Here is a 13,257-nt window from a genome sequence, read left to right on the forward strand (position 1 = left end):
AGACTCTATGGCTTTTTCTACTTGAAACTAACAGCATATTGCTTTCTGGAAGGGGTTTGAAGTAAATTCTCGAGTAAACTTAAGCTGTTTTTCATTCATTTTGGGTAATCACAATGGAAATTTGACGAGTGGGTTCCCGTATTGTGAACTTTAGGCCACGGCCACTGTGACGAACGCACCACGCCCCGTCTTCCCCCGACCCCGCCCGGAAAGTTCGCATGGCTGGAGCTGTTATTAGAGTTTTGCTGCTCCGTGTGTGAATTAATCTCTGGCATTTAAAAATTCTTCTCTAGAGCAGAGAAGGTCATGAGGCCCTGCTAATAAAATCTATCAAATGGGATTGGCAGGCAAGATCATGGTGGGTGGGGGATGAGGGGGGGATATGAAAAGTTGGGAGGTGAGAAAGTTTGTGTTAAATAATCCCTGAGTGTCCAAACCTTAAAGGACGAAAGCAGACAAAGCAGACGTTTTTATTGTATCTTAACAATGACTGGGACTGAAGAGAAACGCGGGGTGTGTGACAGGTGGCACAGGGGGTTCAAATCACTTCAGGGATCAATATCACATGCGGCTGAACTCAAGGGAGGAGTAACTCACTTATCTTCCTTTAGGAGCTTCCTGGAAAAAGGTGCCTCTGAGGCCAAGCCCATGTGCTCCAGGAGCACGAGGCCACTGCGTCTCCTGGGCAGCAGCCTTCCCGTCCCCGCGTTCCTGCCGCTGTGTGCCTGCACCCGGGCCGACCCTGCATTATTTATAAGTTCTCTTTGCGAGTGATGGTCTAACACGCCACACGCCCCGCTAATGGCAGGGGGAGCCGCACCAGCTCTCCTGGCGTTCCCATACCTTCTCGAGAGGAGCCTTACTGAAGTCAAGATAAATGACATCTCATTTCGCCTGATGGATCAAGCCTGCCACGCGGTACAGGGACAGCGACAATGAGTCTGGCTGGACTGCAGCTTCACTCTTCCCAAGGCCAGTACTTCCTGATCCTCCGTGACTGACTCCTGATGGACCCCAGAATGATGTTTATATACATTCCAGTAATTTCCCAAATTAGGCTGACAATTAATCTTATGAGTTATTTTTTTCTCCTTAATATACAAGCATTTTAATTATTCCCTTTTCAGCTCCAAGGGCCAACTCAGCCCCCAGGCTTTCTCAGCAATGGCCGCTAACAGCACTGGGACACGCGAGGTGCTGGGAAGGGTCCCCGGTGGCGGATCCACGTGTTCGGCTGTTGGCCGAGCAGACCCGCCGAGCTGAGGGCTGAGGCCGAGGGGTCCGGAGGGGCTGCGGGTTTGCAGTTTCTGCTAATTCCAATGTGCGCGATTATGAAGGATCATGAGACGCTCTTCATGCAGCAGCCATGAGACAGGTTGTCCCACAACTTTATATCTAGAAAGCATAAATACATCCTCTGGGTTTGACTCCCCAGCAGGAGTCACCATACAAAGTGGGGCCGAAACTGCTAGCTGCCCTCCACTTTCCCCTCCCCCTTCCTTCCTTCATAATGGACAGAAATGCACCCAGCTGAAAGACCCTTTCCAGGCTCTCTGGCACAGAGACAGTCCATGAATTGTAAGCATACGTCTGTGGCAGATGGGACTTCTAAGAAAGCTCTTCAGAGGTGAGCACACTTGATTACTAGGCCACAAGGCACACCCCATGCCTTCCTCCTACTGGGATGTGGACGTGATAGCTGGCATCGCAGGAGTCAGCTTGTAACCATGAGGCAGATGCTAATGATGGCAAAGCAAAAGGAAGGAGCCTGACTCTCTGCTGACCATAAAGGTGCCACTATGCCCCTGAGAGAGATAAAAACACACCTCCACCTCAGTGAAGCTACTGTTCTCTTGGGTCTGAGTCTAGCGGCTGGACTCCATTCCTAACCAAATCAGACGGCTACGCTTACTTCCCTGGTGCAGTCCCAGCAAAGCCCCTTCTCAGGGATGCCTTCCCACCAACGGCATACTCCTCAGGGCATCTCGGCTGGAAAGCCTTTACAGCACGTTAGTAATGCCTATCTTGTGGGCAAATGGGGAGTCACTGCCTGTGAATGAGGCCGGATTCTGTTCTAGTTCTTGATCTTGTCTCACAAATGTCAGTCTTTGCTCCCGAGCGAGGCTGCAAGCCCGCAGGTTTGACAACGAGACAGGTATCCCCTCCACTCTCGTTGCCCTGGCCCATCGCCCAACCTTGAGCACACAGTAGGTGCTCACATCAATTCCTGAATGTGTGCTCTCGATTTTACTATTAGCAGAGAGAATAACCCCAAATTTCTTTCCGTACAACTACCAGTACAGAAACATTCAAATACCGCAGTACATACTGGTCATTGTCACGGTGGAAGGAGGAATACAGACAACAACATGGGTGTTTGTACCATAGCTCAGCGTTTTCAAAGCCTTTTCACGTGCATTGCCTTGTTTTTGCTTCACAACTGCCCTTAAAGCGGTCAGGGCAGGTAGACACGTCACAGCTTTACAAATGAAAACAGCAGAGGCTCAAAAAAGTTACTGTGTTTCTCGAAGGCAGATAAGGAGTAAATAGTAAGAATCAGGCCTTACAGACTCCAGGAAAGGGCCGTTTCTGGGGCCACGTGTACAGAAAGGGGTGTGTACGCGAGCCTGCGTGCGTGTGTATGCCTGTGTGTGCGTTGTGCGCGTGCGCGTGCAGTGCGTGTGCCTGTGTGTGCGTGCCTGTGTGTGCGTGCCTGTGCGTGTGTGTGTGCATGTGCGTGTGTGCATGTGAGTATGCGTGCATGTGGTGCACGTGCGTGTGCAGACATCTCACAAGCGCCCCAGCCTCATCTCCGTCTCCCTAAGTTACTCAAGGCCCCTCGATGGTGCCGTTTTCTTCCCAACGTCCCACCTTCTAGTCAGAGGCTCCTCACCCGGCTTACCAAGTCATTTGCTCCAGAGCCAGGCCAGCCGCACGTCCCCCCGCACTTGCCCCCATTCTTCCCGACCTTGTGTCTAAAGCTCTCTTGTGACTGTCCTGTCCTGGGCGGCAGCGCGGATTCAAGGACAGAGTTAACGTGCTTTGCTCCCTCTTGTTGGGCTGTGCGTGCCTGGAAGGCTCACAAGGAGCATGGACGATGAGCCCCGTGCGAGCGCGCCTGTGTCCCGCGTGAGCCCCGTGCGAGCGTGGGTCCCACTGACAGCAGAGGCTGTTGACGGCGCCCAGAAAACAGAGCTCTCGACTCAGAAGACCCAGCGGTAGCGCTGCTCCGCCGTGTGTTAGCCGAGCGACCTTAGACCAGCTCAATTCGAGCAGAACGTGTCCTGTCCTATGCCATAAACTGCAAGCAAGCTGAGGGAGGGGCTGGCCCCGGTCCTACCGGACAGGTCGCTTGGGGGAGGGCCCGCGGGGCCCCTTGCAGTCTGGGTGGGGTTCCGGGGGCACTGCAGAGGGAAGGCGTGTGGAGCTGCTCTGTAACCATGAAGCAGCACCCGAACACGCCCCTCGCCCCCCTCAGGCCAGCGCCAGAGACGGGGGAATTCATCGCTTCACAGCCACGCTATCGCTCTTCTGTCTCTGGAGCCGCCGCCTCCTCCTCAGCTCCCCTCCGCCTCGCCCGCACCCACCGACAGGCCCCTCTTCTAATGCGGCACTTTGATCACGTCACTCACAGCCCTCAACCTTCCACGGGTCCCCAGGGCAGACTCCACAGCCGCCAGCCCTTCTCCATCCAGCGGAGCCTGCGGCCTCACAGGATGCAAACGCCCCGGCAACCGAGGAAGCAGAGTCACAGCGAAGAGCCGTGGGGATTACTAACAGCAATATCTGTCACGTTAAGAGTTTCCAAATTTATTGTTATTTTATGAAGTAGACTAATTAAAGCAAGCATGGACTGTGCAGGGTTTCAGCTACTTTCATTTTTCAGTGAGTGAGCAAGGATCACCAGCAGATAAACAGCCCCTTCCCGGTCGTCCTGCACGTTAAACATTTCTCCTGTTCACTGTGAGCGCAGAGGTGACGGCGCTTAACTCACAAAGGGGGATTTATGGACTTTCGGATGACAACAGACAGCCGACCAATAAGGGACGGCAATGACAGCATGTAGTATCGAGGAACGTGAGGTCCCAGGAATGATTTGGGGAGAGAGGTGGGCAGTTAGAAACCTTACCGTTTGAAAAAGGTCAAGGCCTGGTAGCAATAAAAACGCCTAAGCAAATAAAATCACACCTGTGAGTCAGGAGAGGGTAAAACCGCTGAACGAAAAAGGGTTTCAGATCCTGTGGGAAAACGGCTTCCCCGGGCAAGGCTCTGGGCCGCTGTGGGGCACACCTGGCTGTGTCGAGAGAGGGTCTATTTATTACCGCTAAGAGCTTTGAAAGCGAAATGCAGACACGGAGGACGTTTCTGAGTGCCCAGCCCTTCCTGGCGCCGAGACCCGGATCCTCCAGAAAACCAGTGGAAATCACTGAAAATAACGGGGTTGGGACTTAGCACATAAACGTAAGACCCACTGGCTTTATGACATTCTGCCTGGTCATTTTGGGGGGTGGGTGTGGGGAAGAGTTTTTATCGATTTAGTAAATTGTTTGCTTGTGTAACTGAAAAAGTAAACCAAAGCGGGGGGCGGGGGTGGAGAGCACCAAGTTGCAAATTCCATTACTAATAATTGTATTACACCATTAAAAGCAAAATACTAAATACTCATCCTCTTTGAAAAACATTCACAGTTTCACACAGGACTCCACGGCCAGCTTCACTGCAAAATATACTGTTACTCCATTTAGGAAAAGACAATCCAACAGGCCTTTTACAGAATAAGTGGACCAGTTAAAGGATGTGTGTAGATACACCCTGTCCTTAGTAACCAGAAAAAAGCAGTTAGAATCGTATCTGTTCCCCTTCTGTGGTTTTGCTATAGTTTTGGAATAGACAGAGAGATGAAATGAACTACGTGATCACTCTCCTCTAACCACTCCCTAGAGGACTGGACGCTCTCTTTATTCCAAACATGCCCCAGTTGAACTTTGCAAATCCTGCTCCCTAGCGACGATTCTGCAGCCTCGGGGGAAAGCAAGCTTACCTCCTTGTAAGGTGTACTCGGTCACCGCCCTGCTGAAGACGCCCAGGCCAGCTCCATTGTAGGCGGCCACCTGTATCTCATATTGCGTCCAGACGATGAGCTCCGTCACCAGGCAGTAGCTGACCTCGGGGCTGCTGATGTTCCTCTGCTGGTACTCTCCGGGCAGGCCAGCCAGGCGGTACCTGCGGCGGACCCAGGGGAGATACTTGAGCAAGGAACTGGCTTTACCTGAAGTCACTCCACACGGTCAGAGGAAAGCGGAAGTAAAAACAAGAGTAAAGCCAGAGGTCAGCGTCAGACGACACTGCTTCTACTTCAACCGCTATAAAAGGTATAACCTAATCTCACAGTGATGATAAGCTCTGGGCCAACAGAACTGACATTCCAACTACGTTAGGGTTCAGGGAAGATGGCTGCTTTTTAAGTGCCAGTTGTCCAGGGAGTACAGTGACTTAAGGCCCAAAATTCCAGACATGATTTCTAGCGGGCGTGGCTATAAAACCGTCTGAGCGAGCCCTTCCTCCCGTGACTGCGATGAGGGAGGGAAGGAAGAGAGCAGTCGCGGTCTCTCGGGGTCCCTGGGCTGAGCTCCCCGTTGGGTTTGCTCACCAAGTCCTGGAGTCAGAATGAGTGCTTTCCAAAGGCGTTCACCCTCCTAAAATACTAGGCTGGCGCTAAGTGTGACAAATGGCTTTTTAGGGGACCTGTAAGATCGTGGTGTGTATGCTCTTCAGTGGACTAACGGCAGAGATTTAAAGTTGTATTTATTTAAAACAGCGACATATACACGGCTCTGGACACAGAAAACGTATTAGCTAGGACATTGCTATTTGTACAATGAAAGGGCTGCTGTAGTGTTGTTTTGAGTAGCGAGTGTTTTCCACGACTGCATGTGTAGAAGTGAATCAGTTGCCCTGGGTAAACCGAGGGGCATGTGCAGTGGGCGTAACTTCCTCAGTCATTGGGCAGCTTCCAAAAGCACGAATTTCTATCCAAGAGCTGGTTCTTGCCTCAGGAAGACGTGGCTCTGATGCTCAGTGGGGGAGGGAAGAGAGCACGAGCCCAGAGTGGCAGCAGGAGACCGTCCACTCTCCGCAGAGGGCCGGGGTCTCCAGGCCCCTCCCGGACACTGAGCAAGCCTGCGGAGTCCCGCTCAGTCATCTGCGCTGTCACCAGGGGCGGAGCGTCTGGACGCAGGCGGACCAGCAGGAGGAGCCCCGGAGTTCAGGCCTGGAATGGAAAACAGCCCTCCAAAGGGAACAATGGCTGAAAAGGCAGTCCATGAAAATCAGGATTTTCTGACACTAGTCTTTTGTCCCTTCCCGCTACAGGCCACTTGTACGCGGTGAGGACTGTGGAGAGGAGGCAGAAATGCTGGAGAGCAGGCCAGCTGTGAAAAGCACAAAGGCCCAAGGCCTCCCCGACTCCCGCCTGAAAGGAGCAGCAGGATGCGGGCCCTGCAGGGCCCTGGCGACGGTCAGTGGCGCTCTGCGACAAGCCAAAAGGGAAGTTAGGGTATCAAACCCCATTTGTGCTTCATAGCCCATCAACTTCCGGTCCTACTCAGCTGACACTCCTTTTCTGAACTACCTGCACCAAGTGTAGGCGCCATTCACAGCACGTTAAGTTCATCCGTATAACGGGATGGTCTGTCTTCCAGGCAGGGGACAACAGGAGGAAGGCCTGGTGTGGAATAACCCGCGTACCAGATACTTCCCATCTACGAAACGTAAACTTTTAAAATAAATGGCACTGAGACAATTAGACAGCCATTTTGAAACAGGTAAATATTGGCTCGTGACTGGTGCCCAGGATCATGGGTAACCAATGTGGCACAAGCCGGGCACGGCTACTGAAGAGCTCACTCCACTATCTGATACACATTCCAGGGAAAAGCAAAGCAATCAGCTCAGAAGACTTAGGCTGGGAAGAAGCCTTAGGAGCTGGGTGGCCTCAAGCAAATTCTTAACATCCCTGAGCCTTTCTTCCCTCCTCCCTAAACGGACATAATAATGATGGCATCTCACAGGCTTGTTGTAAGAATAAAATGAAACAGTGGGTGCACAGGAGGTGTGACAGTGTAAAGCACCCCCTACACATTTCTCCTTTGGAAACACTGCTCTTGTAGGAAGCATCCTAAGAGAGAACGCTGAGCTATGAGAAACCGAGCGTGCTGCACACCTTCTCCCAGGCCCCTCTGTGTGAGGTTGTGTGTGACGCGCTGCAGACTCCACGTCTTGGAGACGGCAGCTCTCCCTTCGAGGCAGGCAGCTTGGTCCACTCTGACCGGCGGCTCAGGGTGCTTTTGTAACATTCATGGGATGTCTGGGAAGGTCATAATTAATAACAGAAGTGCAGGGCATCGTCCTCTGACTGGCCGGATACGTTGCCCAGGAGACCATCTCAGAGAGAACGAGATGATTTTTCACACAGAAATAAACAGGAGAATGTTTTTAAAGGACGTAACCCCTATGCTCCTCTCAAAGCAACACCCTGCCCATTATTATAAATATTTTATTGCTGTGAACACACTCTAATTCTTATGGCCAGGGCGACAACAGTTATTTGTTTCCATTTTGTTCTTCCGTGGGCTGTGCTGTTTATCTGACACGGAGACTTGTGCCCCAGAGGGTCCACACTTGCAAACAGAGCTCATCTGCAGATGGGAGGATTATTCGGAAATGTTTCCAAGCAAATTCATTTTGGCACGGGTCTTCAATTTCTGAAAACTTGGATATTCACAGGCCTTGGGTAGCGTACCCTCATCTTGGGGCTTTCTTGATTCAAGCCCCTGCAAACACAGATGCCCTCTTTTCCAGTGCTCGACTCGACGGATACCATCACAGAAAATCCTTTTAACAGTCGTAATCCCGCAAAATAGAAAAACATGCAGTCCCCGATGGGGCCTTGTAACATCAGAGAGATTTCATTATTAAACTCCATGCCCCGGGTTCTGGTTCTGTGGGCTGACTTTTAAAGTCCTTACTTGGCAGCTGGAGCGCAAGGAAACTTCTCCCTCCATGTGCTCAAAAAAAGACAGAGGCGGCCTGGATGACAAGCACGGGAAGGAAGGGCTGGTCTGGGAGGGGAGGCCAATTATTTTCATTAGTTGATAAGCACGGAACAAGGGCGACAGCTGGGGTGAGCAGTGAGGGGCAGGAACGTGACAGAAAACCCCAGCCTCAAGCAGGGGGGAGCACCAGGCTGCTTTCCCCAGGGAAACGGGATTGTCTGGAAGCACCCACAGGCCCAGAGTCCACAGGCGCCCCCTGCCCGCAGGGGACAGATCCGCGGTGTCCCCTTTGAAACGGGGAAGGACGGCCAGGGGCGCGGAGACCGAGGGGGCCCTGAGTGCTATCAGTCCTCCAGCCCTCGTGCACCCCTGGGGAGGGCCGCACTTGAACCTCTTCAGGCAGATAATGATCTGGCTTGTGTTCAGAGGATACTTCATACGCTCGAGGAAAAACTCCAAAATAGCGGTGAAATGGTTGGGACGGGTAAATATTACAGGCATAAAGATAAACACGTATGAAACCATGAGTGGGTGATGTAAATACATAGCAATGAGCTCTCTCCCACACGCAAAGATACGGAGTTAAAGAAGCAACTCTCATAATTTCTTACATTGATCTAAGAGACTATATTTCTCCACTTAAGACCTTTGTTAACCCGGTATTTTCTGATCACACTTTTAGAAAGGGCATGGGCTGGGCATCTGCATCTGGAGGACGGTAATGACGGACACCCATGGTCCCTGCCCCATAAGGCTGGTAACAGATACGGCCACAGCTGCACGGTCCATTAGAAGAGGTTTAATAGTTATCCTTTTAATACTGCTTTACTGTTTTCTTTTTACTTGTGTCAACAAACCTCTCAAATGATCACTTTCGCTGCAATCTTAAAATTAGCAGTGGTTTTGGCAAAGCAGGTGCCTTCTGTCAACCCAGTCGGTGCTGGTACAGTTCACTCAATGTGCTCAGAAGCCTGACGCCCCTCCCCACGGGGGCAGAGACAGCAAACCGGCCACTCTTGGGCCACATCTGTTCTGCAGCTGTGAGGGTCTGGCCTGCCCTGTGTTTCAAAATACATTGATTTCATTCCCAATTTTTAAAAACGGTGAGAATGTGTGTAAAAAGCTGGATTTAAAAATTGCTTTGTAACAGTGGAAAACCTGGCAATTCTGAACAACACACTAGCATGGCAAAAACTGGCTTATAATTAAATCAACCGCATTATTACTAATTAAAAATTATTATACTTAATAATGCACGCCCCTGGTAAAAACTTAAGAGTGAAAGCATTTACAGTGAATAAGCACACCTTGCTCCCAACCCATAATATCTCCCCTCCATCCTTCTGCCAAAATGCAACCCCTGATAGCGTTTTCTTGCATGTGCGCGTCACGGCTGACTGCAGAGACTGTGCGGTGAGGCTGCCCACGGGCGCCTGTTCTCATTGGTCTGCCGCCGTCTCCACCAGTCCCTAGAGTCTCGCTGCTGGCCTGAGTCTCTCGATTACTGTTGGGCTCCTACAGACATTTGAGTTTGCGACCTGAGCAAAACAGACCCTTGACTCTCTATAAAGACGGTCTAAAAATGGCCGACCGCTGGCTACTTGCCTGAGGATGTACCCACGCAGCACCCCGTTGTGCTCTGTTTCCGGGGGCGGCTGCCACTGGACCATGATGGACTGATTGGTGCGCCCACTGGCCACTATATTTTTCGGGGGAGCGCTGGGTGGCTCTTCAGGGAGCATCAACCTAAGAAAAAGAAGTCCGGGAGGGGAAGAGAGGTCAGCCCCGGAGGCGAAGGGTCCTCGCTCGCATTCTCTGCCTTGCTGAAGCTTGAGCCTAACTAGTTACTCACATCGAGCAATGAATACAGCAAAACGCACAGCTGATCAAACTGAAAGGACGTGCACGAAACAGTTACAAAAAACCAACGTAACAGAAAATCAGTTCAGCAAGCAACAAGAAAGGCGCGGGAGGCGACCTGCTGCTGCTTGAACGGCCCGTGGTACCTCCGCTCCTCGAAGGATCACAGGCGTGAGTGCGGCAGCTCACGGGCCGTAGTCCGAGGCTCCTTCCCGATTGTTTCCTTCGGCTCTTTCAATATTTCTCATATCAAACTCCCACATTTTGAAAAGAGTCATTTAGATCTCTCAACTCTTCTATAGCACAAGCCCACTGAGAGCTCAGGTGCGCTGGGGAGGGCACACTGAAACAGGACGAAGCCCGTTCCCCACGTCACATCTGAACAGGCTTGAAAGCAGCCGCCTGGCCTGGGGAGGTGGGGCTGGTGCGGGGGACAGCATCAGGACCACCAGGGAAACGCCAGAGCTCACTTGGCTTCCTGCCGACACCTGCTCAGTGTTTACCTGTCAAGACGGTGGCACCAGCTCCCGCCTTGCTGGCAGTCAGGTACACAAAGGGCGTGGAAACACCGCAAGCTCTTAATCTCACGTAAACCGAGGGCTGTGCGGTTGGGAATGGTTTATGTCGGCACAGCCAGAGCACCGCAGAAGCTAAGAAACTCCCCTCGGCAGGTAAGGCCCCCCTGGCGAGCCCGGCGAGCCACTGTGCCTCCTCTCTGCTTCCCCCAGTGTGACTAAGGGGTGGTGGCTGATGGCCTAACCCGATGCGTCCTGGGCTCCCTGTGCCTCTCCAAGGGTGCGTGTCACACACCTGCTCGTCTCTGCGCTGTACTGGCCCTTGCCCACTTGGTTCACGGCGCACACCCTGAATTGATAGGTACGAGCCGGGGTCAGGCCACGCACGGTGACGCCTGTCATCTCGGGGCCCACGTGTGACAGATGCACTTTCCACGGAGAGTCTGAAAGAAGGAGCAAAACAAGGTCAAGCCTCTACAAGCACATGTCTGAATGACAGTAAGTGAATGCAAAGTGCGTTCCCACAGATTAGCTCATTTGCTTACCAAGGCAGGTGGAGTGGTTGGCTCCACTGAACAGATGGGCAAACCGAGGCTCACGGTCCCGTGGTGAGTAACCAGCGGGCCTGGCTTTGAACTCGGGTTTCCCACGCAGAGTCCAGTGTGCCTATTAACCCCATGCTGTTGTCAACAAGTAAAGGGATTTTTGGGTTCAACCTGCAGACGGCAGTTTAAATGGAACCCAGTATTCCTCATGCCTGTGTTCAATATGTGACGGGAAGAAGTTCTCTGTCAGCTCACATGGCAGACTGCAGATTTGTCTCCCAGAAAAGGATGCTGCACATGTCACCAAATGATAAATAAAACCTATAGTCATTAACATTTTAATAAAAGAGGAAATGAGCATGATAAAGACAGATGGGCTGTGCATTCTGCAACCCATCTGCGTGGCAGCTCATTATACTGCCACACCCCTGAGCGGCTCTGGCTGGAGAGACATGGAATGAAATTCACAGCGAGTTTAGAATATCTGTGCTCCCAGCTTTCCGGCAGGCGTGGAAGAGGGACTCTGTCAGCCAAGCGGGCTCTTGCCTGCAAGGCTTCAGAAGGTTCTGTCGGCTCCTACACTTTAGTGGGACTTTCTCTACAGAGTTTAAACAGGCCTTTTGGCCCAATCATTTCGTGCAGTGATGCCCTGGGATGAACAAGTGCCCCGTGTCAGTTCCGCTCAGAATTGCTATGACCCTGAACTACATTCTCAAGTTATCAGTGAAGTGAAAGGTGGGTGCTGGGGACTGACCTGTAGGAAATCAAGCTGTCTCTCTTATTTCTTGGAAGTGGTGCTAAGCATTATGAACATAACAGCATTATTCATAACAGCCAAAAGGCGATGCAACCCAAGTGTCCATCGACAGGTGAATGGACAACCAGAATATGGTCCATCCATACAACGACCTATTATGCAGCCTTGAAACGAACAGAAATTCCGACACATGCTCCAACGTGGATGAACCTCGAGCACATGACGCTGAGTGGAGTAAGCCAGTCCTCGAAGGACAGATAATGTAGTATAATTCCACGTAAATGAGACACCTGGAGTACACCGGGGGCTGGGGGAGGGGGGACGGGAGTTAGTGTTTGATGGGGACAGAGTTTCAGTTTTGCGAGATGAAAAGACTTCTGGAAATGATGGTGGCAAAGGCTGCACGACAGGGTGATTGTACTTAACACTACCGAACTGGACACGCCGAAGTGGCTGAGATGGAAGATCTCATGCTATGTGTATGTTTACCACAATTAAAGAGTTTAAATGGTGGGAACTGCACATAACACGAGGGGGATAACACACGACTCCTGAGACCGATGAGTGTGAAACAAGGGAAGGGCGCCGATGCGTCTGGTGTAGGCCCGGCTCCGGCAGAGACTCTGCCGGGCGCTCCTGTTTTCACCGCAGGCCCCCTCTCCACCCTGCCCACCCTGCCTGTGCCCTGGAGGGCCTGCCTGGCAGGGAGGGCTCTTCCCTACTCACTGGAGGTTGCCCCAGACTGCCTGCATGCTTCACCCAAAGGCCCCTGCTCTTCTCACGGCGCAGCCCTGCACAATCTCTCTCCCCGGCTCTGCGGCTCGCCTCACCCACGGTGACCACGGGTGATCCCGGCTCTGCCACTTCCCCTCCTAAACTCCCGCCTTGATTATTCTGAGTCGCGAGTGCTGCCGGCTCCTGCGGGGGCCCTGCCACACGCGCTGAAGGAAACACGTCTTCCATCCCCTCTTCCTGCAGATTACAGGGTCTGTAAGCGCACGCCGCTCACCTGCTCAGTCAGGTACAGAGTGAACCGCGGCAATTTCAGAAAGAGGCAAAGTCAGGAGGACGGTGGTCGAGCCCGTGGACTGAAACGATTAATCGCACAGGGAAGGGGCAGAGAAGCGCCCCGGATGCCTCCTTCCCGCCCCAAGCGCCCTCCCTCCCTCCCGCCAAAACTCAGCCCCACGCGATTCCCTGACTCTCAGCCATTTGTTCACGCAGAGTGTAAACAGCTCCTGAAAGTGTAGCCCGAGTAGTAGGAGCTGCTGCCCAGTTCGATTCGACGACGGGGCCTATTAATCTGCTCTAGATCCTGGGGCTCTGCTCAGTTCTCTGGTTGTATCGATAGGAATTTTTACTTATTCTTTTTCCTCTTCTACTAGAAGATAAAAGATCTGGCAGGAAGAGAGATTAAACTGAAAACTAAAATAAATGAACCCAATCATGTCATGGGCACTCTGATTTGTACCAAATTTAAAAAAAAAAAAAGTGGTCTAGGAAGGATTTGCTCACTAACAGACTTT

The 13,257-nt window shown here is 52.1% G+C and overlaps 1 protein-coding gene across 1 annotated transcript in view; it reads right to left on the reverse strand.

Annotated features, from left to right (window-relative positions):
- SDK1 (sidekick cell adhesion molecule 1) overlaps positions 1–13,257 on the reverse strand; it is an 816,979-nt gene that overhangs the window by 166,623 nt on the left and 637,099 nt on the right. Inside the window, exons 15-17 of the mRNA XM_079943718.1 lie at positions 10,725–10,872; positions 9,660–9,800; positions 5,042–5,223 (exon numbers count right to left, since the gene is read on the reverse strand). Of these exons, the coding sequence (XP_079799844.1) occupies positions 5,042–5,223; positions 9,660–9,800; positions 10,725–10,872 (471 nt within the window). The remainder of the gene's footprint in view (positions 1–5,041; positions 5,224–9,659; positions 9,801–10,724; positions 10,873–13,257) is intronic.

Source organism: Stenella coeruleoalba, assembly GCF_951394435.1.
Source record: "Stenella coeruleoalba genome assembly, chromosome: 15".
Classification (NCBI taxonomy): Eukaryota; Metazoa; Chordata; class Mammalia; order Artiodactyla; family Delphinidae; genus Stenella; species Stenella coeruleoalba.